Source organism: Pseudopodoces humilis, chromosome 10, assembly GCF_049639895.1.
Source record: "Pseudopodoces humilis isolate 2021_Gansu_Grassland_sample_001 chromosome 10, ASM4963989v1, whole genome shotgun sequence".
Lineage (NCBI taxonomy): Eukaryota > Metazoa > Chordata > Aves > Passeriformes > Paridae > Pseudopodoces > Pseudopodoces humilis.
In genome coordinates, this window is record NC_142209.1 from 31,762,705 (window position 1) to 31,789,619 (window position 26,915).

Sequence of the window (26,915 nt, forward strand, 5' to 3'; positions counted from 1 at the left end):
AATGCTAAGTAATGTTAATTTAGATGTTAACATAAATTGGTAATTTAAAATGCAACTTGGCTTGCACTGAGCCCCTTTAAGGAAAACTTCTCTCCTATTTGAAGAACTGAGTAGCTTCAAGTTGCCTTAAACAAAAACAAGTTTAAGCTTATTTATGAAATGCCTCTTTCGGTGCAGTTCCAAAGTCAGAGCAGGATTAAAGTACATGGGGAGCAATTTTCCTATTTCCCTATGAAAATGAAAGCACGAACATTCATCTTTTGCTATGATTGACTGCACGAGCAGATATTTACAGGTGGGGCTGGGAAAATGCAGACTGCATTTAAAATAGGGGACTGCAGCAGAGAATCTGGTCTTTGAGTCTTCCTTTGACAGTGCCAGAGCCATCAGAAGATGGTGTTGGGCTGACAGAGTTTTCTTTAAAACTATGCCATAATGCAACAGAAACCAATCCCCTTCCTGAATGATATGATAACTGCCATCACTAACTGCACCAATATTATTTCCCAAGCTAATCTCATGGGAGAAAGATGTCTCCTGCTCTGAGCTTCCCAAAAACAAAGGTTATTACCAAAACAGGGGAAACCTAGGACAACAGTATACTTGTATATAAAAAAATTACACGTTTTCTTATTTTAAAATTAGGCCATTGCATTTTAAAGATAGCTACTCCATTAAAAAAAAAATCACATGGGAAGCATTTGATTTTGTTTAATGTAAGTTAGCAGGTGATCCAAGAAAATTAATCATAAAAGTATCATTTAAATACTATGTAAGCTGTAATATGCTGAGTGCAGGAATTACTAGCAGCCACTTTTTTTTTTACTATTTTCAGAAACAGCAGAAATACTAGCATTCCTATAATAGGGATACAGATAGTTAGCCAAAATAAGATTTTAAGACCAAAGAAGTATGTATCTATGTTGTTCATAGTTAAATGCATCAAAATGTTACCTTCCAACATGCACTTTGATCTTCAGTGTCTCTGGAGCAATTTGTACAGGTGACTGGGTAGTGGGCTGGGATGTGCAGACATGCTCCATTGATATACTGAAATATGCCAGTGCAAGCTTATCACATCATCAGTTCAGGAAAAGTTGTCACTGCAATACAAGAGCCACTAACATAAAACTCACAAAGAGTTTAACAACAAATTTTTTAAGCTCTGGTGACCCGGAACCACTACAGCTGACTGTTATACTATGATTTGTTAGTCTGTTTTTGACTATTGTTAGTGTTCTCAAAAAAACAACCCACTTGTGAGTTTAAACATACCAATGTCATGACTGTTAAAATTGTTAGTATTTCTGTAAGAAAGTGGAACTTTGTAAACTAAAACAAACATAAAGTAAAATAAAAACTACAAAACCCTTTTGACATTATCATTTGGAGCAAAATAAGTATAGACCCTTCTCCTTCGGAGGACTTTGATTCTTTTCCAAACTTAGTATCTTTCAGATTCTAAAATTAAAACTCATAGCTCACAGAGCCCAGCCAAACCAACAGAAATGAGAACCTGGGACTTAATTAAATGAAAGTTGATTCAACACAGGAACTTAAGTTGGTCAGATGTGTTGAAAATTATGGCAACCAGAAACTACATTATGAAGCTCCATACAAAACAATCGTTTCCTTCTCCAAGCCATCTGCAGATGTGTGGATTTGCAAAAAAAGTGCCAGGTTTTTGCAGAAAATGCACCAAAAGCAACATTCATCTGCAAACTGCAAAGATGGTACACATCAGATGCTGGCTGAGACAAAACCAGGAATATTTTCTTCTCATATTTATGACCAAGGTCTGTTTGATGTAGCAGGCCAGTAACATCACCATTTCCTTCTTTAGCAGAAAGTTCAGTCAGGGCACACCACTTCAGCACAATGACAACTTGTGGTGCCAGAGCAGAGGGAGGCAGCCCCTTTTCCTCTCTCCCTGAGCAGCTGGCACCAGTGCTGGAGAAGACACCTCCACGAAGAGGGTGCTCACAACATAGGTGCTTCCCAAAACAAACCTACTGACTGAAATCAAGTAGCTATGCTGCATTCCTTCAAGTGGTGACATGGGTCACTGGTCCACATTCCAGGGCTGCCTGAGAGACTTGAACAGTATGACATTCCACTTGGCTAAACAAAAAGAACAAACTGTGCCAAAGTAGGATCCCTAGAAGAGACTGGAGAGCTGACTGCTGGTACATGAGAAAAATCCCCAGGTATGCTTTGAATTAATCTAGATGTGGATTAATTTCTATGGCACACAGCCAACATTAGATTTAAAAGTAATATGAATAGCAAGAAAACCATGTGAGGTAAGAAACCCATCAGTCTGGAAACAAATTTTATAAAAGGCAAGAAAGCAATTTTGTTAGTAAACCTGACATTTTCTGAAGGAGGACAACATAACTAATAGCTGCAGTCAGCTCCAACAGGCTGTTTGTATTAACAGGACATACTGATGTTAGCTTAAAAAATAAAAACTTCCAGATTTTAATCAGAATAATACATATGAGACACAGTAAAGGTCCTCTGTCCTCCAGAATCCCCTTAAAATAAATTTTATATTACAATTGTACCTTTCAGTTTCTGGGTACACTACGTTAGATTCTGCAAGGCTACACATGATCACTTTTATTCAATGTTCTTTAACCTACACAATGCTTTACTGCTATTATTACTTTCTGGCATGGTCAAAATTGAGTTTTACAGCAATGCTTTACAGAACAAAAAGCATGCAGGTTCTGTTTGCCAAATTTGCATCTGATTAAATGTTAAAAAGAAAAAACCCCAGAACAAATAAAAGGGAAACAAAAGTAAATATGCTTTCATGGAGATTTACCATAGCACAGTAGTGTCTTTTATCTCTTCCAAGCAACTGTAATGTACCTCTTCCCATGTGGCATGGCCTATGTCAGTCTAGCTGCTAACCTGGGCTCAGGGAACACCAATATTCCTCTGAAGATCACTTCTGCTCGTTCACCTTTCACTGTCTAGTTTGGACTGAACTGGCCCACATCTAAACCTCCTAGGCTGTCATTCTCTTCTCCATAAGCATTTGCTTTCACAGAATCACAGAACGTTCTGAGTTGGAAGGGATTTTCAAGGAGCATCGAGTTCAGCTCTCAGTTGAAGAGCCCATACAGGGATCAAATCAACAAAATTGTCACAAGCTCCCTTTTCCAGCTGCCTACCACCCCTTGTGGCACAGACCTGGGCGGAACAAGTACTGCTACTCTCAGCCAGTGACTGGACAGCACAAACCAACCAGTCTACCCACCAACACTGAGAGCATTTAACTCTTGCCAAAAAATAGCATCCTATGGTATAAGCCTCATACACACTCATTTTCGCTTAAATGATATATGCTGCAATTAGGTGTAGACAGATTCTGTGTCTGCACCATTTGCTATTCAGCCACTGAATCCCAAACACACAGCCATACCAGCTTGCTTTGCTAATTTAAGATCTCATTGCAGGGAATGCTGAATGTCAGAAGCAACTTCAGACAAGACTTCCCACATATGGACTTACAAGGCATACCCATAACCTTGAGTCCAAATTCTTTCTTTGTCCCGACTCCAAATAATTGCTTCCCTGCTAACTCTGCTGAAATCCATCCTCATCCCTGAAAAGCTTTTGCACAGGCTTTGGTGGTGGCCTTTTCCTTTCCTGTCCTCCAGAAAAACGTATGCAACAGGCCAGATGGGGAGTCACCTGCCGCAGGTCATCTGCCTGTGATGCTCCGCCAACTCATGGCGTACAATAAAGGTTTCTTCGCTTATCACAAAGACAGGGGAAGATAAGACTGAGCCTCCTAAACTCCAAAGAAGATTTCTGCTGAGTTCTATGGTATCATTTCAGCCAAATAGCTTACTTTATATAAAATCTCAATTCAGGTTCAGACAAGAAACAGTATGGTTTATTACTACATGGTTCAAAAAATTTAAATTGAAATGAAAAAATGTAAAAACAATCCTCCATCCTTTATAAATAAACCCCAGAATTCCCCTCCGACCAGGAGCAGCGGCAGTGGCCCCTCCAGGCGCCTCCTCTGCTCCACTCGTACGCGGCAGCCATCACCACGCGCGCCCTCAGCACCAAACTGTGCCTCGCGCCTCGCACCCCGCTCCCACAGCCCCGTACAGCCCGGCGCGGTGCACACGCACTCCGGCTTATATTGAAATCTTTATTAGAACAATCCCCAGGAACTGGAAAACGGTGAAGTTAACAACAAAATTAAGCACTTCTGTTATCAAAGATATTTAAACAATAGGATTCTATTTCTGCATAGCAGAAGCAACAGGGTTTAGAGCTCAAATCATCGTGCTCATGTTAAATCGGTTTCGGCAAAACAATACAATCTTAAGAATCATATTAATGAAACAGTAACCTACCTTTCATTTCTTATACCTCAAAGAGCCATTTTTATGGTTTTAAAACTCTGTTTGGGACAAATGCATGTGGACATTTTGTAGCATAGAGTAAGAGACAATTTTAATATTAGTAGCACTAGTGTTACTTGAACATGAAGAAACACTCATTTTCTAACTGTTTACAGTGCAGTACAAATTACATATTACCCCAAAAATCATTGCCTGTATCAAAAGTTTAAAAATTTAGAACAATTTATAAAATGGTTTCAGAATAGGAAATTATCAGTCTTGAAATGAGAAGGAACTTTATGCTTGTGAACACACAAATAGATGTATTACAGTAATACAGATGTAATTTTTAGCTTTATTCCTTCTGTTGTAAGTAGCAAGAGCCCAGTTCTACCCACAGTTACACAGGTACAACATGCATGACCATTGTAAACAGAAAGCAGAATAGGCCCTACTCAGAAGTCCACTGTATCACAAATTAAAGCTATTTTAAAAATCTACTGTATAAAAATGGAACAGTCTTGCATTGTTTTCATTTATTTGCAACACTATTGTCATGTTTTCTCCTGGACCACAAAATCAACTTTCATAATCTGACAACAGCAACAGGGAAATGATGGGTGCTGCATCACACAGTGCAAACACATCTGACATCCTCACTACAGTTCATTTTTTGTTAGTCAGTTTGAAATAAAGTGTTGGTTTTCCTCTCTAACCTTCTCTGTTTTGTAGTCTACACGGTATAAATGAATTTCAAAATGTAAGCTAGGTAAAGTAACAGCCAGTAAGGCACTTGGTCTGCAAGGACACAGCTGTGCAGGCTGAGCAACTGGCCAAAGGGAGACATTCTGGGTTACTCAAAAACTGTCAGTTTATTCTCCATAATCACTTCTCTGACAGCCCATTTGTGGAAAAACACCTACTGACTATTCCAGAATCAGCCTGACATTGCATCCACCAAAATATTTTTCCCATTCTAGAGCAGAACATGCAATTGTAAAATATTTCATTAAATACTATAATTTTGAATATTCAGTATCCTTGGATCACCCAAGAATCATCTGCTGAATACTGTTTGGGGAAAAAAACCCTCAGCAGAAGAAATGATCCTGTCTTCTTGTTTCTGTTTTGTTTCCATGGGGGTTTTTTGTGGTTTTTTTTGTTGTGGCTTTTTTTTTTTTTTTTTTTTTTTGGTTTGGGGTTTTTTTTTTTAATTTTTCTGGGTTTTCTGGGTTTTTTTTTTTTTACAAAATTTGAAGGCTTGACATTAAAACTTTGGTATAAAACATGTAAATGGAAGCCATTCGGTAATATGTCTAGGGAGATACAATGAATCCAAACCAAACTAAACAAACATGATTTCATGGATGTGAAAGCAGTGTTTTCTACTGTCTTGGTTTCTACATTCTTCTTGTTTGTGATCTTGAGAATGTTCTTTATTTCTACTTATGTAAAAGGGTCTTTCTTCAGATCCACCTGCTTTTCCACAGCTCCTCCCAGGGAGAAGGTGCCTGGCATAACCCTGACTCGTGCTGGGGAGCCTGCGGGTTCTGGGGCCCCCACGCCCTGTGTCCATCAGCACCACGTGCACAGAACCAGCGCAGCTGGTGGCACTGTGGCCACTGTGTCACCAGCTCCGGGGGGCTCAGCAAAGCACATGGCATATTTTACCGTGTTCCACTCTCTAACGTAAAAATGGAATTTTGAATTTTATACTAAACCAAGCAATAAAGTAAAAGTCCAAATCCGTAAGTGTCAATATTAGTACTCCTCTGTGGTGCACATCTGCAGACTCTGGCGCACAGGATTAATTAGGAACCATTATAATAAGATAGTCTTGAAACAAGTTAAGTGAATTTTTCCCAAGTAAATATTTGCATTAATTTTGACTTAGTAATTATTAAGAATTTATTTTTAAAAAGCCAATTTTAATATTAAATAATTACTACTTACTTACTGAATTACTTATTTATTACAATATCTACATGGTATTGCTTTTTATTTTCACAGTTCTCGTAATTATATCATAAGAAAATGGCTTTCAAATTTTCTCCTCAGAAATGATGATCAGTACATTCTAAATATTTTCACAAAATAGTGAGAGGAGCAAATTTATACACATATATTTTTTACGATATATAAATAATAATACAATTTAAAACTTTCACTTTTAGAAATTCCTTTAGTAAATGCATAGGTTTGTTACAAAAGTTTTCTAATCAAATAACTGTATACTATTTCTATAATGTTTTATTCCTAGTAAACGCTGTGGTTACATTCATATGATAAAAAAGCAAGCTATAATCAGAAATATGCTTTTTCAGTTGAGCTCCCAGTAAGACACTCAAGTCCAGTAGAAATATAGATTATGTAATGCAGTTTCTTTAGCTGAAAATTAATCAGTAGTATTGAAAACAAAACAAAAAAATGGTTTACAACATGGATTGTAGTGCGACCAACAGCTTCTTTAATCACAGAATAGTTACACATACCCCCAAAAGTTACTGACTAAATCCTCAGAAAATATTAGGATCATGGGGGGGTTGTGTAATCCATGCCATGCACATAATGAGAAATTAATGATGATGATGATGATGATGATGATGATGATGATGAAAAACTTCATCCCTCAGGAGTCCTTTTTTTCCAAAAGGTGGGACTCTCAGTCCTTCCTGAAAGTCAAGTTTACTCTAGGGTATCTCAGGAGCAGTTACCAAAATCTAAAGGTGCCTATAATCAGTAGCAACATTTGAAACCCTATGCCTTTATTTTACATTATTTGAGTCCAAAACTGAACCCCCCATTTTTGCTTCAGGGAAAAGGGCTCCAGCACCCATTGGACCACAGAGAAAGCTTACAAGGACACTCCCACCTGCACCTCAGGACTGAATTTCAAGATCTTACCATGCCTATGACTGCAAGCATGTGGATGGTAGTCACTTGTGTATCAACATGACCCCAGACCCATGGCATGAAGGAGAGTGTTACTGCCTTTGCAGTGATCACAGTTACCACAAACAGAGCTGTAAATTAGAGAGCAAAATCCCACTGGGCTGTGGATCGTCAGTAAATTTTCCCTAGAAACTTGCCTTCAAATCATCTGGAAAAGAATTTGCATTTCTTTTTGTGACACCAATGGACTTCTAGGGTTAGGAACGTATTTCCAGGTGCTGAACTCCTGTCATAGAGATGGCAAATGTATGGCACATGCCACTCCTGAAAAGTGGACAGTACTGGAATAACTTCTTCAGTACATTGGAATCCATGAAAACTAGGGGCTGGCCTCAGTATGGCTGGGACCTTGGCTCCCCCAGGAGACTAATAAATTAAAATACTTTTAGCTCAGTCTTGGCAGTAACAGACCTGAGAAACTCTCCAGTGTTAAGACCTTTTACATCAGCGGAGCTGTTACTTAATGGCAGTGACTATAGTAGTTCCACTACTGGGAGGGTCATAAAACACGCTGAATGTTAACGTGCTTTCTACCAACAGGTGTATCAATGACTTTTAGTACTAGTAACTGGGCAAATTTAACAATCAAAAAGCAAACTAAATCTTTCAGAGCATCTCAGTACTCACAGTATTTGAATAAGTCATCCTGTACCATGAGAAGACTTGAGTTCAATGTCCTAGTACCTTACTGTGTGAGTCCCTGGGAGCACAGAGACATGCAGGAAGCGCAGCCCTGACCTTCTGCACCTGCACAGTCATTCCAATGGCTTGGTAGGAGCCCTTCTAAGCTAGGCAGAGACAATGAAACTCCCTGTGCACACACACAGAGTAAAGACTTTCTTTCAATGAAAAAAAGAGTGCATTTAGTTCCCTTTCAGTGAAGTTCAACTTCCTTATAACACAGAATGCAATCAGAGACTTGTCAATGATAGGGGAATAGTAACACATGTGCATCTCTCTTAGACATCAGCTAAAAATTATACATTCACCATCTTGTACCAGATGAAACCTCATTTGTGTGAACCACAAATCACTTCAGCTGCAGTGGGACCTTCTCTCAGTTATATCATCTTTTAAGCACAACTCCCAGAAAACTTCACGTTAAGCAGTATCAACTAAAGTCTTTTCTGACTACCTTCTTTGGGACCTGCAGGGTACCATCATGTCTTAAAAGATGCAGTTGTGGATGTGATTAAAATATCACTACGTTTTTCAGTGTAGGGAATCATTAATACATGTATAATCACAGTTTAAATAGCTGTGAACCAGCTTATACAAAAAAATACAATCATAGCACCATATTTACAAATTTAGTACCATCTCCTCGTTAACTAGAGTTTCAAACTATCTTTTTTTTATGGCTAATTAGGTTATACTTAGTGCTTTCAAAAAATTGCCTGATATTCTTTTACAAATATACACTTATAAGAAGAAACATTATCAAAACTGCTGTCATCTAATGCAGCAACTTGTATTACAAAAGTTATTAAAACATCATTATACACTTATAAAAGTTTCAAATTTACATTTTCCTTTTCATAGGCACTCTATAAACTAAAATGTGGCCTTGTTTTCACAGCTGTTAGTTTAAGCATTTAAACTAGTTAAATGTTACCAATGTTGCCTTTTTTTTTTTCCCAAAAGGAGAAAAGAATCACCCATTAACCAGAAGCATCATTTACAGTTTTTACTTTTGCCTACTTTATACATGTTTTGCTTAAAAGTGACACTTTTTGATGTTGAGGTTTAGTGTTCATTATCCCACTGCCTTCTTAGGGCTTAGCTTCTTCTTTCCTAGAATTCGGTGGAGGCTAGCTGACATGAAGTAGGGTTTTGCTGTAGATCCATCATTCCTTTCCAGGTCTTCACCTGAATTTACACAGCAAAACCAGTCAGAAAAGGAAACAACCACACACAGACACACAAACAGAATTGAAAAAAGGAGGGAGAAAAACACCCAACATTAAAAGAAAATCAAGGTGATTTAGCTTTATTATTAAGCTGGCAAAGGACATTATAAAATTTCTATTTTCTTAGACCAAAAGAGGTTTTACATGAAGGAGAGACACAAACATCTTGCCATTTTTTAATGATAGCAATACATCCATTTTATTGTCCAGATCTTTGGTTTGGCAGTATAGGTGGAAATTTTCAGGAATTCTCATTCCTTCACTGAACCCTGGCATTTTGGAAACCTCTTGCTAGAAAATATGTCATGAAGACAGCCATGGAGTTAAGCACTTTCTAAAACTGGACCATTTTTCACTGCCTAAGATAAAGTTCACTTGAAAACCTGTTGCCGTGAAGTAATAATATTCTATCTGATCTATTGTTCTTTACTTAATGGGAGGCAGAACAGAATATGAATTTAAAACAACAAGGCAGACATTACTTTTTTTCCTACGGAAGGTGATGACTAAATCACTAGTCAGGGTTCAGCTCAGTTGGTGCCATGCAGCAGTGACAGACCAATGAACAGTTACATGCCAATGGGCAATCGTGAGTGAGTGTCACTGAAACTGCAACCCTGCAGAGGCAGACAGCTGGACCTCCAGAGCCAAGATGAGAGTCTGAGCTGTAAGGAGTGGCCAAAGAAGCTAGAGGAGGCAAATCTTAATGTATCTCCGTGGCAATATATACCACGTGTCTCTGGAATAAACTAAAAGGAAAATATATTTGGTTTTGAGTGCACCAACAAACTTGCTATAGTCCATTCTAAATAACAAAATAAATAAATACGTAACAGTAATAATTCAGAAATTTATTTGTGGCTTAGCTTATTTCTTTGAGTGTTATTAGTGTTATGTCTGCTTGTGTTCATGTTTGCTTACTTTCTTATGGTGTGAACCATAAGCATAACACGAGATAAATAGGATGTAGTTCTGAACTAGATAGCAATTTTGAGTTTTCTAACTGATCTTGTTATTGTGATTCTTTGGCAACCCAGTTTTTCAGAATCCCTGCTAACCTTAGTTTCTAGGGAAGCAAGATAAAAGTGAGTGTTTAAAGCATCAGTATTACCACGTTTACCTCACTTCAGTAACCTATAGTGCGTATTTATGAAAGCCTATGACTATTTCCCTTAGTACTGTCAAATAAATTGCAAATTGCAAGAAAAATCACTACCATGTAACTAACTTCTACTTGGACCTACCAGAATAGCTTTCATTATAGAAAAATACAGCACATGGAAAGTACTACATGATAAGGATGCCTGCTTCTTATAATCACATCCTAATTTAAGAACAACAGATTTCTTTTGTGATTTTAGTATTCTCTGACTGTACAGCCTGAACAGTAGTCCCTTCGACAGGGCCCATGATTTTTTGCCATTTGGAGTCCAAGGGATAGTTTCAAGTGGTATTTTATAGAATCTTTGAGGTAATTCAGCATAATACTTTGTTCAAGGTTATGAAACTGAAAAGCAAGTACCATCTATATACCAAATAATATATTTGCTGTTGTCAAGATACTTAAGCAAATCAATACTGTACAGGGCTCTTCACAAAGCACCAAGAAGCAAACTTAATGAAATTTAAGGACAGTTGAAAATTAAGAACATTAAGAAATTAAGAACAGCTGAAAAACAAAAGCCAGATATTTCCATAAAACATAAAGCTACCTTACACTTCTTAAAGTAATTAAATTTGAATACTAAAGCACAGAAGACTATATCACAGAGACAATATGAAAAGAAGAAGCTGCTAATTTTTCATATAGTTTGCTAGTATGTCACCAGATTCTGTAAGAATGGATAAGGTGATTTTCAACTCCTCTTTCCATGACTTGCAGGTATTACTGAAAGAAAACGTAGTACTTACAAAAGCAGAGGAAAAGTGTGTCGACACACATTGCATAGACGCTGAAGAACCCGTGTGCAACTAGGTAGGAGCCAATGATGACTGTCTACAAAAAACAAACCACAATAAACCCCCAAATTTCTTTTGGCACCACTGTGGTAGTATTAACATAAGTCAGAAGCCTAGTCTGCTAATCAAATTTAGAAGAATTTAATGTCACCTCTGTATTTTTACCAAAGGTTACTACTCTGTACTTCTACCAAAGGTTACTACTGACAGGGATCACAGGTTCAAGACACTGCATTCTAACATAGTAGTAGCTTCTAGTTTCCCAGCTTGAAATAGTTCCAAACTGGAACTATTTCAACTTCTGAGGAGAATATATGTCAAGAATATTTTGAAATCCTTCAAGAACCACTCAGCCTAGAGATGTTCTGAAGCTTAAGGGGGGCGGGGGGGGGAGCAACAAAAGGAGAAAGAGATGCATTGCAAGTCCTTTCCATTAGAAGACATACTGTGTCATCAGTGTCTTGCTGTCTGGGAAGTCTGAGATGTGAAACCTAATTTTTCTGAAGGCTCAGAGTCACTGCAGTGCCACTTCTGCCTGAAGGATCCTGAGGACTGGAGTACAGCCGCTCAGTCCTCACTTGAGTGGATACTATGATGGGATACGCTGGGATGCTGACCAAAGAAGCTGTTCCCAGACCATGCTCTGAGTAGTCCAAGTTCCTCAATGCCCCAAGCATTCAGGAGATTAAATGGTTGCCTTACCAACAATGGTACCCAGTAGTAATTTAGCATTGGCACTTCCTGTGCAAAGACTGGTATTCTCTGTGTGAAGAAAAAGAATGCAAGAACACCTGCAAGAAGCACAGGCAATTAGTGATTCCCATGCTAGCTCTGATTTCCCATGATCTAAAGAATGGATAAGACAGACAACAGATCCAAGGCTGGTTTCAATAAAAGTCTGTAAACAATACATTCTTCAATACTAATTATCAAACAGAAGAGACATGTAAATGAATAAAATACCATAAAGATATTAATGGGCCCAGAAAGACTACTGAATTTAGCAGCAAAATAAATAAATAATGTAATTCTACAGTGATGACAAAATAGTGACAACTTGTATTTCTGAAAGTGCTTCATTTAAAAAATAGAAAAACACTTTTTTGTCACAGCAAACCATGAATAATCTCCTTGATATTTACTGATAACAAAGAAAACCCTATAAGGATGCTAGAAATATTCTATTTATTTTACTATAGCTTATAGCTGTAATGGGCTTGAACACAGCAGAGCTTCAGGTCCATTCCTGCAGACCTGTACCTTCACAGCTTGTAGGCAGTTGTCTGTTAACAGGTGAATCTCATTTGCAATTTTGTTCAGTTCTTACAAAAGGAGAACTGACTGTGGCTGACTTATTGGATGTGAATTTTGTTTGATTCAACTATGATGCATGGCTGCAGAAGTCCTTGCACGAGCCACACATGCAAAAGCTGTAAAAGCAATTATAAAAAAGATGCTGCCAAGGCAAACCAGGTGCTGGGCAAGTGGGAGAAAGGGGGAAAATAAAGAAAAAAGGTTTTAGTTCAATCTAGCAAACCCTAGAAACACAGAAAGAGATTTCCGAATACTCAGACCAATGAGAACCTCCAGCTGCTAACTAAGCATATATGAACATGGCAGGCGTGCTTGTGGGTACCAGAAAATAGAGCACACAATTTAGAAAAAGAAAGAAACAAACAAACGGCTTACCCACACCACCAGCAACAAGGATTTTCCCCAGAAATAGAAGGAAGTCTGTAACTTTGTCCAGAACTGCAACCCTGTTTAGCAAAGGACAAATGATACATAATCATCACAAACCAGACATTTGTATTCTTTCTCCTTAAATCTATGGATAACTGCAAAATATGACCAGAAGCTGTCTTCTGCTGGTTTTACAACCTGACAACACAACACCACAGACAGGCAGTGCTGAGATGGGTGTTGCTACAGCGTAATCTCAGGAGGCAAAAAAGCACTGAGCCTTTGCTGAATAAGGCCTTAATGTGGCAATGCTGCTACAGGATTGACATGAAGACTGTTTATTCCTCAAGTTGGTTTAAAAAAAAAATCAGCCAACCCAAAACTTCAAAATATTTTTATTTCAGGCTTACTTCTAGGGGCACAGATAAGCCAAGCCAGAATAGGGGAAGTACACATCAAAACAAAAAGCAACATTTATGTAGATTGCTGGTAGGCCTCCTTTCAACTTGGTCTTATCTGGCCATCTTTCATGATCCCATAACATGCCAAATCTACTATTTTAAGATATCATGGTACAACATGGAAGGCAGGAGACTTCAAAGCAGGAAGATAATCACAGATGAAAGACGACAGACAGAAAAGCTGACAGTAAATCTGCAGCTCTCATTGAAGCACAACAGGGAGTTTCTGCTCAATGTCCTGCCAGCCTGTAGAATCAGAAACTGCAGATAAATGATGGGCTGAAAAATGAACTTTGTATCATCAACCTCTTGACAGCATTGAGGGCCACATTACTATTATGGATATGGTATATATAGTCCTAACTACTGTGAAAAATAAATGTTAAGAACTACTAAAGAGACAAATCATCATTAACCTGTCAGAATTCAGATTTAGCAAAATACACAAGATAAAAATACCTTTATTTGAAACAATAGAATTATATGTCTAGCTTTTAACTGTTCTTACTGATTTAGAGCAAAATCATAAAGAGCAGAGAGATGATATTCTGTAAGGAAATAAAGGTAGCTTCTCCTCTCTGTTGCACAGCCTTTACTCATTATGGACATCACTGTCCTGATATCAGTGCAGGGTAACACAGTGAAGATATTTCATCTCCCAACTCCAGTTCTTTCCTCTTCTTTCACAAGCATAATTTCCACTTTCCTCTTTCAGCCTTCCCGTCCATTTCTCTCCTCCTCCCAGTCCTTCACTTAATGCTTTAAACCACCTAACCAGCTTTACTGTGTCTCTTGCTTGGTAATTAGATTGTGTGATATTGCATCAATATGGCCTGCTCCTAAGTTATTCTCCCATGATTTTTTGATCTTACAATAGCAAAGGAGGAGCCAGGAGCAATGGAGGGAAGTACTGATGAGAACGGGGAGTTTGGCAACACACTTGGTAGTGAAAAAAAGGGCCAGGGAATTTCCAAGCATCAGAGGAGATCAGGTTATGTTAAAGACAATCTTTTTGAAATTAAATTATTCTGTCTTCTTTACTTCCACTCTCTGACACCTCATAAGATTTCTGAATGAATCTGAAGACTTAGGTTTTTCTGCTTTCCCATTCTCACACCAAGTTCAAAAAACAAATGTATGGCAGATGATGAGCATCCCATTCCCATGTATCTGCAGATCTCCTCTCAGGGCCTCCACTTGCTTCTTCGAGGCATTATTACAATATACTGGATATTCTGGAATTTAAAGAACCAATAACAACAAAACCATGAGATTACATCAACTCTGCATAGGTTACTGTACTGGCCAGCCTGCTGTTACACACTGAGTGCAAGAAGTGAGGGCCATGTCTGAGGACAGAAGCAGCACTCAGTATATGGAAGATATGGGAGAGGAAAGAAGTGTGCCCAGAGTGCAACAGCAGAACTCCAAACATTTCCAAGGACAGGGAGATAGTCCCTTACCTCACCACATTCCGCATGAGCAAAAAGAATGCTTCCTTTGCTGAGGTGCAGAAGTTTTTACCATATATGGCAATCTGCAAAATAATAGTAGATGTTAAGTATTTTAAATAATTAGGGTAGTGTCTCGTATGCCAGGATCTATCTGCATGTAATGCATAGCTCTCCCTAATATGTGGCCTTGAAACTCAGATGAAAAGAAATCAGTTCCCTCTGTCACCTGCTATTTCTCAACACCTTCCATCAGGCTGGGACAGAATATTATCCATCCTTCCCCTTCAAATCACCTAGTGATGAGCATGCCACCTCTTGTGATCTCACAGGTAGCAGACCCAGTACCTAGTTTGCGAAGCAGAGCAAAAAAGGTACTTGTTGAGAGATTCTCCCTTTGCTAGTTACCTACACTAGATTTATAGTCAGTGGAAAAGAACAGGCACTTGTAGAGCTGAAGTGAGCTGACCCCTGCAGATATCTATCTCCTTGGACCTGATGTTGCATTTCCTGAAGAAGAAATTGGCATAAAGTAAAGTAGCTAAAGTTATTCAGGGACAAATCCACATCTTCCCGGAATAGTGTCCAGCATGGTAAGATATACTAGAACAGCTCTCAGCTCAGACATTTTATGAAATGTAAAAAAGATTGTCAAAAATGCTTCTTCTTCAAGACGGCAATAATTTGAAACATCAACACAGGTTGTAATAGACCATTACAGCCACCTCCTTTGAGACAGGAAGTCTGTGAATGTACCACTCAATCACTGAAACTACTTCAAGCCAGAACATCCTAGGCTGAAATCTGTGTATGTTAATTTATGTGAAGATTTCAAACTTCTTGTATCTGGAAGCTAAGAAGGCTTATTTGAGAGAAATATGGCTGCTGCTGCTGCTAGTAGAATTTGTGCTTTTAACTTCCAGGTGGAAATACAATTATCACATTCCTTCTGACCTCCTTATTCAAATACTGCCTCCAAAGAGAAATGTCATCAACATGCAATATGAAATAAGTTCATTTTCCTGTTGAAACCAGGATATCAATGACTGAATTATGGGGGCAGTTAACCAGTTATTCCATCCCTTCCCAATTATTTTGGGAGTTAGAGTGATGGAAAAAGGCAAGAAAAAAAGGAGGCTCAAATGAGAAGGAAAAAAAAAAATCTTATTTTTTCATGGTAGAACCACATGCATGTACTGAAAACTCCCATAAATCACATTATTTATTCAGCAGATTTAAGTATTGCTGCCTTCTGATCAACTAGTAGCATCTAGGATATTTCAGTGTCCTAGATAGGGAAGACCATATGCAGATACAGCACATACCATGATGTAGGCATTTCTGTTTATAAATTTTAAGAATTTTTCCAAACACCAGAAACAGCACTTGAGGCAGCAGAGTAGGAATCTAGTGAAGGAGTTCTGAGTACCTAAAAAGAGCAGGAGAGAGTACATCATACAGAGAAGATCTTAAATTGTGACATTTCTTTATTTCTAGGTATGGACTCTCTCTCTCAACCAAATTTAACTCACTAGCTTTCAATCAGACCAGACTCATATCCCATCTAAACTTTGCATTAGGTTCCCAAGATCATAGACTCAGTTTGAGTAAATTAACATAAATTTACTGGCTTCAAAATAAACTACAATGGATAATGTTGAATTAGTCTCTTTTCCTTGCTAAAAAACAGCTTGGGAAAGTAAAGAAGTAATTTAGCAAGGAAGGTCTTAACAACTTATGGCAGATTCATAAATCTCACCTTTCAGTTTGTGATCCAGGTACTCCAGTATTACTCTAATAAGTTGGACAATCGCAAGAATTAAGGCTCCAAATGCCAGTGAACCTGTATGGTATCTAAAAACAAAATATTTGACTGTTACGTCACACGTGTGCCCATGTACATGGATATATGTATGCATATGTGTATGTATATACAAATAAAATCAGAAGTGAAGGAAGGTCCATTAGTGGGAATTACACAAAACTAATGGACCTTCATCCTGATCCACCACACAGGAACGGGATGAAGCCATTGGTGCTGGTGCTGTTTGTGAGTCCTGTGTCTGTCTCTCCATCTGTGTACACATCTGTTGTACACATGTATTTCATGTGTGTGTCTACTAAGAGTACCTGCTCAGCATTACAATTGGTTGGACCTAGGGGCAGGGAGCTGCAGCAGCCTTGGTACTGTAGGGCTACAGGATCCAGCCTTCCCCCAGTAACTACATCTTCCCAATTGTGCTGGCTGGATGGACTGTGGTTTTTTTCATAGTAGCTTGTGCTGTGCTATGTTTTGGGTTTTTGTCCAGGATAGTGATGATAATGCACCTATGCTTTAGCCACTGTTGAGCAACATTTGCACAGCACCATGGACTGCTCCGCTCCTCACCCCGCTGCACTGGTAAGCAGGTTGGGGGTACCTGAAGAGCTGGGAGGGGACATGGCCAGGATAGCTGACGTCAAATGATCCCAGGGATACCCGACGCCATCCTGTGTCATGCTCAGCAGTATCAGCTGGTGGAAGGAGGGGTAAGAGGGGAGCATTTGGAATTTTGGAGTTTGTCTTTCCAAGACACTGCTATTCATGAAAATTCCCTGCTGTACTGGGGATGGCTGAACACATGCCTGCCTGTGGAAAATGGGGAATGAATTCCTTGCTTTGCTTGTGCATGCAGCTTTCTTTTACCTATTAAACTGTCTTCATCTCAGCCCATGTGTTTTCAAATTTTTACCCTTCAGATTCTCTCCTCCATCCCACTATGGGGGAGCAAGCAGGCAGCTGAGGGGGACTTAGCTGCCACCAATATTAAACTATAATGCTGACTAATAATTTTCTTATTATATTCTAAGACTGGCTTCTTTAGATGTAAAAAGAGCACTTGTCAGACACATGACAAGGCTCCCTTCCAGCTCCACAGACTTACCGTATTGCTCGTCCAAATGAAGAGAAGAGTGGCCACAGTGGAATATCAGCTGGCTTTCGGTAGGCCCAGTAATAAGAGGCAAAGGCACCAGCAAGGGTACACTGACCCAGTGCAATTGCAAAGTTCACCAGCCAGAGAAAGACAAAGGCATTGGCTAACTGGAAGATGAAGATGTACTTATGGTACAGGCCTTCTCCTCCATAAAAAGCGAAAGTACACTGAGCACCTGGGCACAATTTAGTCACATTGGTTGTGTTAAAAGTCTAAACAGAAAGAAAAAATAACACAATCATAAGCAATGAATTCTATATACATAGCCTCTGATATTTAGCAGGTTAATACAAATAACGTAACTCTGCTTGATATTTCATTAGCTCATTCAAAACTGCAACAGTACGCAACCTGTTTACATATTTAAGGATTCATATCAAGGACTTATTCAGTCTCATGCAAAGACTTAAGTTTAAACTAGGTATTGGCAAACAGGGCTGTTAACCACATCCCTGAAACTTGAATAAATGGAATTTAAATTTCAGGAATCTACTTTTAAGATAAATAAATGCTTCATTAAAGAAAATATGCTCAATTAAGGAAAAAAAAATACTTGAAAACTAGAGGCCAAATTGGATGTTCAGGTAAAATCACCATGGTTTAAATGAAAAACTGAGCTATACAATGTAATACAAACTGTGGATGTGGTCACAACTTAGCTTATGTATATCAGACTATTATAAAAAGGAGTCATCTTTATACTGAATTACTTTTCCCTATTTCTAGTGTTTATTTCACGTATTTGCTTGGTTTGGACATGAAATGAAACCAGATGAATTCTAATTTCTTTCTTTTGTAGTGTTCAGACATCTGCAGCGTGTGCATCACCACTGCAATACAATGAAACTTAATGCGTCGGTTTCTGCTCATTGCCTCTTGTCCCATTGCTGGCCCCCAGAGCAGAGCCTGGTTCATGGTCTGCTCTCTCCCTGCAGCCAGGGACAGCCAGGGACAGCCAGGGACACCCAGGAACAGCCAGGGACAGCCAGGGACAGCAAGGGCTGAGGGCCCCTCTCAGCTGGGGCTCCTCTCCAGGCTGAGCAGCCCCAGCTCCCTCAGCCTCTCCTGGGCACCGAGATGCTCCAGGCCCTTCCTCAGCTCAGGAGCTCCTGTCCCTGCTGTGCTGAGGATCCAGAGCTGGACACACACTCCAGAGGTGTCTCCAGGGCTGGGCACAGGGGCGGGATCCCTCCCTGACCTGCTGGGAATGCTCTTCCTGAAGCACCTCTTGACTGCCAGAACAAACTGCTGGCTCAGGGACAGCTTGTCATCCCCACCAGGATTCCCAGGTCCTTCTCCAAAGAGCTGCCCTCCAGCAGGTCACCTGCAGTCTGTGCTGGTGCATAGGGTTATTTTTCCCCTGGTGCATAACATTTGATAAATATTTCTATTTTTTAAAGAATCCTTAAATTCAAACCCACAGCCAAGTAAAAAAATTTGTCTGAGGGCAAAATTAAAAAAAAATACAAATATTTCTGGAGCTTTATAAATATAATTACTGTGACAGAAGCGGCTAAGCTTCAGCTTCAAATCATGGCTAGTCCCTGAGCAAGTCTGAGGTGCAGCTTTCAAAATTTACCACTGCCTTTGGAAGACCAAAAAAAAGACTCCTCACAAATTCAAGAACATCTTCCCAATATTTTTTTTTTTCTCTTCCTTTCTCACCCTGTAAATTAGAATATTCACATTTACAGAACAGTTTAGCAGAAAAAACTAGTTTATGTCTGTAAAATAAGAAAGTGTTACCTGAATATTAGGTAATATTATCAGGTTTAACGTGAGGTCTCATTACTTAAAACATGCACATTTTTTACCAGAAGTGCATTTAACAATGATTAAAAAATGCAGTTAGTATAGCTCTCACTATAGGTAAATATTTTTCACACTTACCTCTGGGTCACAAGTCAGGTTTGCATACTTGCACAGTGTTTGATTAGCCATTACTTTGTACACAGGTTCTCCTGATGTGGCCAGAAAACTGAATGAAATATTTTAAGAAGGAATCACAAAACTGTGGTTTTTGTGCAACTTTGGATTCTGCAGTGGGTAACTACTAGCTCTAAAAAACTTGCGTAGATAACAGAAAACCTACTTTTGATCTGCAGAGACATATCTGAAGAGCTGACAGACAAGACCAAGTACTCTCATTACCTAGAGAAATAAGGCAGACTCATACCTGGAGCTGTAATAACCCCTGAGCAGAACAGGCAGGGGGCATAACCTTGAAAATTGTCCCCATCTCTCCTCCACATCTATCTTTGACAAGGCAGACTATGCAATAGTTCTTGTACTTTGCAAAAGTAAATACAGAGCATAAGGATGAATTAACACTGCCCTGAAAAGCAGCAACTGACCCTCTTTGCATATGAAAAAACAGCTGGATTTTAAATAGCAGTTTTCCCTTTTTTTAGTCCTTACCAAACGCTTGCTGTTCAGGAACAAACAGTGGTTGCTGTCAGGCAATTCAGAGAAGACAGTGCACTGTATATTCTCTCACTTTTTCCTCATGTTTTTCTGAACAAAACACACACAACCCACTCTACCTCCAGTTAACTAAGAAACCATTAACACCAGGCCTATGGAGCGAACAGCACATCAAAGACCAAATTCACTCTTTGCTGAGAGCCCTTTTCACCCCCTAGAGTCAACCTTATGCAGCACACAGGCTTTGTATGATCCCCCTGCCTTGGCCTGAATTTTAGTCCAGTTTTTTTTAATTCAAATAAAATCAGTCTGTAGATCACATGTCTATATGCAGTATGGAAGACTGCATCAGAGGTGTAAGTGCTAAGTGACCAAATAACCCTATTAATATTGTTTTAATTAATGTGAAATAGCAGAAAATCATCTAGTCTTGCAGACCGGAAGACTTGCTTCAGATAGGTACACAGACAGAAGGATACACAGCTGTCACAGCCCAGTAGGAAATACAAATTGCAATGAGTAAGAAGGTGACGATTGGGTAGAACAGTGTAGACATTATATAGCCAATTGCCCTATAAAAGAAAAAAAACAAACAGTAAGATACAATTCCAGAAACAAGCTTTTTATCAGTTCTCTTCTAAGCAATTTTACTTTGAGAACCTTGTTGACACTCATAGCATAATCTAGTACTAGGATATCAGAATACTGCAGGAATTTTTTTCTTATGTCTTCAAATCTTGACTTTGTCATTTCTACCACTCCACTTTTATCAATGGTACTACAGTGAACTTTATCAAATTGCCATGTTCCAGCCTGTCTTCTACTTTCTCCTTCTTCATGACTGCTTCAGAGATCCATCTCTTTCTAGGCCATTACCTGATTTCCATGACATCTTCTTGCTAACTTTGCAGACATTATTACCCTTTATGTCCTTATCTCACTCTGCTCATCCTGAGTTCTTCCTTCACTCTTACAGATCTGAAACTATCTTGTTCTATTTTGTATTTGACAACTCTCTTCTCAGCAACTTTCCTGCATTAAGTGCTAGCTATTCAGAGGCAGAGACAGTCATCTTGTCTTTGCAATGCCAGGACAGACTGACACCTTCCTGCGACTATGTGACCTTCCTTGCACATGCTGTAACTAAGTGGCGCTCACCTATTACTACTGGAAGGCAAAACGAATAATTACCTTTTCCTGCTGACAGCTTAGAGAGGTTCTTTTAATATCAAGGCATATGTAGACTGATATTCTACTGCTAATTCCTGTGGCTAGAATGTGACTAGTGAGTAGGAACTCGAGCATCCCAGTTCCTACCCTGCCAGGGGCTTGTTCTCTGTAAATGGGAGTTGATACCAGCCCTCTTGGTAAACCTGCTGCTGTCCCAGAAGTGAACACTGCCAGCTGGGTATCTCACTGGATGTGAATTCAGAAAGCATGTGCTTTGTTCACTGCAGGCTGTTATGGGTTGGCTCTCTTTATCACATGCCTTTTTGTCTAGTACTATTTCCTATAGTATTTCTCCTGTGACATAGGGCACTTCTGATGCTATTTGTGTAATAGGATGTAGTTTCCAAAATGCAAAAGGAGAAAACTTTACTACATTTTTAAAGGTAAAGTAGTAAATGCTGGGGCGAATGCAAGGAAACTGTTATGTGCAATCCAGAGGTTATAAGCAAAACATCAATTGTTGTCTGAGTCTAGAGACAAAAGAGTCCATTACAAGTCACACAGGAGGACAGAGCCTTATGCTGTCTGAGAAACAATCACAACAAATTAGTTGTGTACAGCTAATGGCATCTTAGTTACCATTAAGACCATTGGCTATTATTCCAAAACACTGATTAACAACTGTTGTTTCTAACTATGGATTTCAAGTAAATCATTGGCATTATAACTGTAATATTTTTCAAAATGTAGCTAAAAGCTATTGAAAAACATAATGTGATTTCCAATCATCAGTGCCTTACTTTTTATCTTTCTAAATACAGGACATGGCCTGTTAAGTTTACAGTAATTACATACACTGTTTCATCTCATCCATTATGCAGGAGAGAAAAAAGTTCACCTTCAAGTGACCCTTCCATGCTGCTGGAAAACTATAGAATGTTATTACTAATCAGCAAGAAGTTTATGAACTTTCTAAAAACCTTCTACCTGTCAAGGCTGTGAACAAAGGTTCTGAAGAATGTTAAAAGTGTTCCTGGATTTTAATGAACAAGAATTTAAGAGTATAATTTAGTGGTGCCTAAATTAATTGCTATGCTCTAATTGCACAGTAGCATAAGACAGGAAACAGATACCTGGCTAAATGCAGAACTTCTATATTTCTTAATCCCATGACAAAAATCCCAAATCCCAATTCCCAGGAACCACAGTGGCAACAGAGATAGCAGAAAACCACAAGCAAGTGCATATAGATTAACTCAGAGGTAACTCTATGTGCTCTGAGAACACAGCCTTGCTTTCAGGGCCTATGAGACCATAGCCTATTTGGAATGAAACCCAAGGGCCAGGTGTTTTAAATCAGTCAGTTTAAAGTCCATTTATTCTTTGTAATATTCCCATTAAAAAAACCACAATAAACCAAAAACAAACAAACAAACAACACCCCCTACCCCCCCGCCCCAAAGAAAAAAATAAGCCACCAATAAAAACACTAAGTGTTTGCACTGTGTAAACTAGGAACCACTGTTAACAAAGCCTATGCAGATTTCAGGAAACACACAGTGAAGGGGTCCCTTAGGCCCTAAACCCTCATATCCTGCTCTGCTTTCTCCTTCACTCAGAGCTAAAAAGAAATATCTTAGACTGCACCCTCTTAAAATGTCTGGTCACAGAAGTCTCCTTTTTTATTTATGCCTGTCCACACAGAAGTTTGATTGGAGCCAGAAGAAACTCCTAGTCTTTCCTAAATAGAAGCCACAGCCGAAACAACACCAATCCTCTACCACTAGTATACAACTCCAGGGACAATCCAATGACAGAGCAAAGCTGGCACTTATAGGTCCCAGACTCCTACGAACAGCATACCATACTTAGCTTTTCTGCTGAGACACCTTCTTTGCACTAAGGATATGTGGTAACATCAACAGTGTATGTATTCTTAAGGCAAGAAGTGGAGAGATAAGAAATACCTTACTTTAAAAGAGAAAGCTCTATTAAGCACAATCTCATTAAAAGGTAACTGGCATTCCTTGAATGCCTCCCCTGAACTCCTTGTTGAATCTGTTTGGTTCAACAAATGCAGTGTTGCATTTTAAACCTCAATTTGCTGCCCTTGCTAGCGCAAGACAGAGTTCAGGAAGAGTGTACTCTAAAGATCATTTAATACCATTCAACATATCCATATCTCTATCTATATAAAACATATATTATATATAACATACATTAAAATCAAACAAACATACCTACTACCTTCCTTCAACAGTGCAATAGCAATCCGGATCCTATTTCTTAGGAAGATCAGCATCAGTATGATAATGACCTCAACACCACAAAGTATTATCACTGCAAACAAGCAAATAAAGAAGTTAGATTTATCAAGAACCAAACCACTATGCTGCCTCTGTAATTTTTTCCTTGTAGTTTGAACTATTGTTCCTGAACCCTGTAAATTCTCTGCTTGAGCAGTTCTTTCTCCAACTGCACCTGCCAAATTTCAATCCCATTTCATAGGTTTCTAAGTCCCACTGTAAAAAAATTATGTATGCAGAGAGTTAGTCAGAATGTGCATGACCCTGATATTTGTACTTTTAACAGAAAAACGGAACACATAATTCTCAGAGAAAGATAAAAATTTACTTCAATGTGAGTGCAGTATCCAGCCTTAGATACAGTTCATCCTTTACAAATTCTACTTTCCACAAACAGAATTTTTCTCATAATAGAAGCATTTGTTCATACTATACTGTTGCTCATTTGTAGTGTTTATATAATAATAAACATTAGTTTAATAATAGGAGTCAAGTTTTTCATGGAGAGTGCCCTAACCTGGCATGAGCTCCTTTCACCAAATTTGAGTTTAAAAAAAATAAAAATAAGAGACTAAGATAGGACCATTCTGGACAAATTACTTTCACCTTCCAGTTGTGTTGCTGGAATCATGCTCTAATATTAGAGAGCTGAGAACTCTTAGTTATAAGCCACATTTGAATCATAACTCTGATTTCAGTAGAGTCTGCTTCTTACTTCTATTCATGTTGGTTCAAAACCTACTTCTACAGTAGAAAATAAGAAAATTCTGTGAACTTCACCTAGAGAGGACTGAGCCTTTAATGCCTGAAGCACACATCCTCTGACTCTGAGACATACCCATTTAATTTTGGTGCTTCAGATTGTTAGACAATACTTCAACCAGCCCAGCAGGGGCAGGTTGTTGTATGCAGCAGGACCTGTGCCCTCCAGCTGAAACCAAGAAGTTCTGTGGAGGGAGAGGAAGACAGTAGGGACAGTACCCTTAAGTATCCCAAAACTTATACGAAGGTTTGCAAAGGAAGATGAGATTTGACTTTAGGTCCCTCAGTTAAGACATATCAGACCAAATAGCCACAGATGATGTTGAACTACAATCCCAAGTATTACCCCCGGCAGCAGAACTGCAGGTGGCAAGTGACTGCTGTCGTGCTCAGACCCATGGAACTTGTTCAGAACGTAGTTTTTGTTAAATACATTTCAATGCCATTTTCCCATGAAGGAATATATAAACAGGTTTCTTTAAAGTTGGTCTAATTCAAATTTGGCTCTGTTAGATTAATAGATTTGTCTGAAACATCGTGAAAAAGGCAAGTAATATCAGTACATGATAAGTCCTAGACTAGGACTCTGACTATGTTTTCTTCAAGGACGTGTAACTATCTACATTGCTGGGTAATTTTGGGAAAGCAATTTAATTCCTGAGTACCTCAACTTATTCTTGGGGAAGGGACACTAAACTCTAGATAAACCATACATGGGCTGCTAAGAATCAGGCAGGAGAAAAGCTTGAAGAGTTGATAATAAAGCATAATAAAGTCCTAATATTCTCTAGGGAGAGCATACTAAAAAGCTCTGCCTCAAAAATATACATAGAAGATGCTTCATAAACTCAGTGATCCAACATGGAAGTAAATTAAGACACAAAGAAGAAAAAGGAGATTTAAGCAGTAAGGTACTGTTCTATTAATTTAGCTACAAATAGGGAGAGGCAGTGCTTTTGGTTATGACCCATCCATCATCAGTTAGAGTCTGTGTGCCTTCTAATAGATCAGGAACAGGAGTGCAAGTAGTATTTCACAGTTACTTCTTCTCTCTTCTGTCCCCGCTTTCTTGGGGAGGAACGTGTATGCTGCAGGTTCCAGGAGGATTTTGTTCAATATGGTTCGTTCCAGAGTCTTAGATCAGACTCCAAGAAAATTCAGTGGCATAAGTGTAAACTGACAGGAGACCTTATTGTGGTCTTCAATATCCTCACAAGGGCAAGTAGAAGGGCAGGTACTGATCTCTTCATTCTCATGTCCAATGACAAGACTCAAGGGAACAGCTAGAGCTGGGCCAGGGGGATTCAGGTGGGAGATCAGGAAAAAGTTCTTCCCCCAGAGTCGGGCACTGAACAGCTCCCCCAGGGCTGTGGTCATGGGCCCAAGGCTGTCAGAGCTCAAGGAACATTTGGACAATACTCCCAGGCACAGGGTGGGATTGCTAGAGTGTCCTGTGCAGGGCCAGGAGCTGGACTTTACAATCCTGATGAGCCCCTTCCAACTCAGAATATTTTATGATTCTAAGACACAAAAAAGTGTAGTTATTAATGTGACTTATTAATCTAATTTCTGGGGCTCTCAAAGAGGGAGGAAAAATTATCTGATAGAGAAAAGTACCCCTCCATATGCAACTTCATCATGATGAACTTAATTATCACCTTCTGTTTTCCCCATGATGAAGACTGAACACACAGAAAGCAGAATGCTAATAACAAAAGATTTTTTCACTCTTATCACTAGTGTGATTGCATTATCTCCCCTTACAAATATACTAGTGTCCTTGAAAAAAGCACATTTTTGCACAATAGAGAGAAAAGGAATTCTACTTGCTTCTCTGAGCAATGTGTAGAGGAGGAGATTTAACAAGGCAGAAAGTGTATCAAGACACTGACTGATTTTCCTGAATATCCATTAACAGATACCAAATTTAAAGAGCACTTACTAAAGGCTAACCATGTTTGCCTCAGTTGCAGGTACACTTTGAAGTCTGTCTGGAATCCAATATCATAAACAGTGAGGTCAGATCCAGGTATTCCTTTAAGATGATCATACTCCCAGTAACAATGCCAGATGCCTTTTAAAAAACAATCAATATAACAGGAACATGTCTGAAGAGGGCAAAGACAAATTTAAAAAAAATCTTACAAGCCAAATGTTTTGCTTTTGTATAAGCCTGTCAGGTAAGCAAAACCCAAGAATGCATCACTATGAAACTAGCCAATTATGATATCACATATATGGGAAAGAAATACCAGTACAAGTGATTACAGACTAAGTATACTGTGCACAAGTGATGCAGGTTGCTACATCAGCTGCTAAGTATCAGCACAGCTGAATTCTTACTACATTTTTCTGCATTTATGTCCTTCTCACTTAATTGTGTCAAAAACTAAGCATTAATTCACCCAACTGTACCATTTAATTGAAGTAACTACTGATTTTCTTTCCCCAGATTTAAGCAGTAAGAAAAAATAGTCTCAGAGGCTAGA

The 26,915-nt window shown here is 38.9% G+C and overlaps 1 protein-coding gene across 4 annotated transcripts in view; it reads right to left on the reverse strand.

Annotated features, from left to right (window-relative positions):
* Positions 1–4,184: 4,184 nt before the first annotated feature.
* SLC44A5 (solute carrier family 44 member 5) overlaps positions 4,185–26,915 on the reverse strand; it is a 70,118-nt gene continuing 47,387 nt past the window's right edge. For 3 of the 4 annotated variants that reach the window (XM_088060562.1, XM_088060561.1, XM_088060560.1), the window contains exons 11-22: positions 26,369–26,500; positions 23,599–23,698; positions 20,668–20,760; positions 19,655–19,742; positions 17,714–17,976; positions 16,549–16,643; positions 16,115–16,218; positions 14,802–14,875; positions 12,884–12,954; positions 11,897–11,985; positions 11,147–11,231; positions 4,185–9,194 (exon numbers count right to left, since the gene is read on the reverse strand). In XM_088060562.1, the coding sequence (XP_087916688.1) occupies positions 9,082–9,194; positions 11,147–11,231; positions 11,897–11,985; positions 12,884–12,954; positions 14,802–14,875; positions 16,115–16,218; positions 16,549–16,643; positions 17,714–17,976; positions 19,655–19,742; positions 20,668–20,760; positions 23,599–23,698; positions 26,369–26,500 (1,307 nt within the window). In that variant the 3' untranslated portion in view covers positions 4,185–9,081. Of the gene's footprint in view, positions 9,195–11,146; positions 11,232–11,896; positions 11,986–12,883; positions 12,955–14,372; positions 14,574–14,801; positions 14,876–16,114; positions 16,219–16,548; positions 16,644–17,713; positions 17,977–19,654; positions 19,743–20,667; positions 20,761–23,598; positions 23,699–26,368; positions 26,501–26,915 lie in introns of those variants that run through there. The other variant, XM_088060563.1, reaches the window with a different exon arrangement.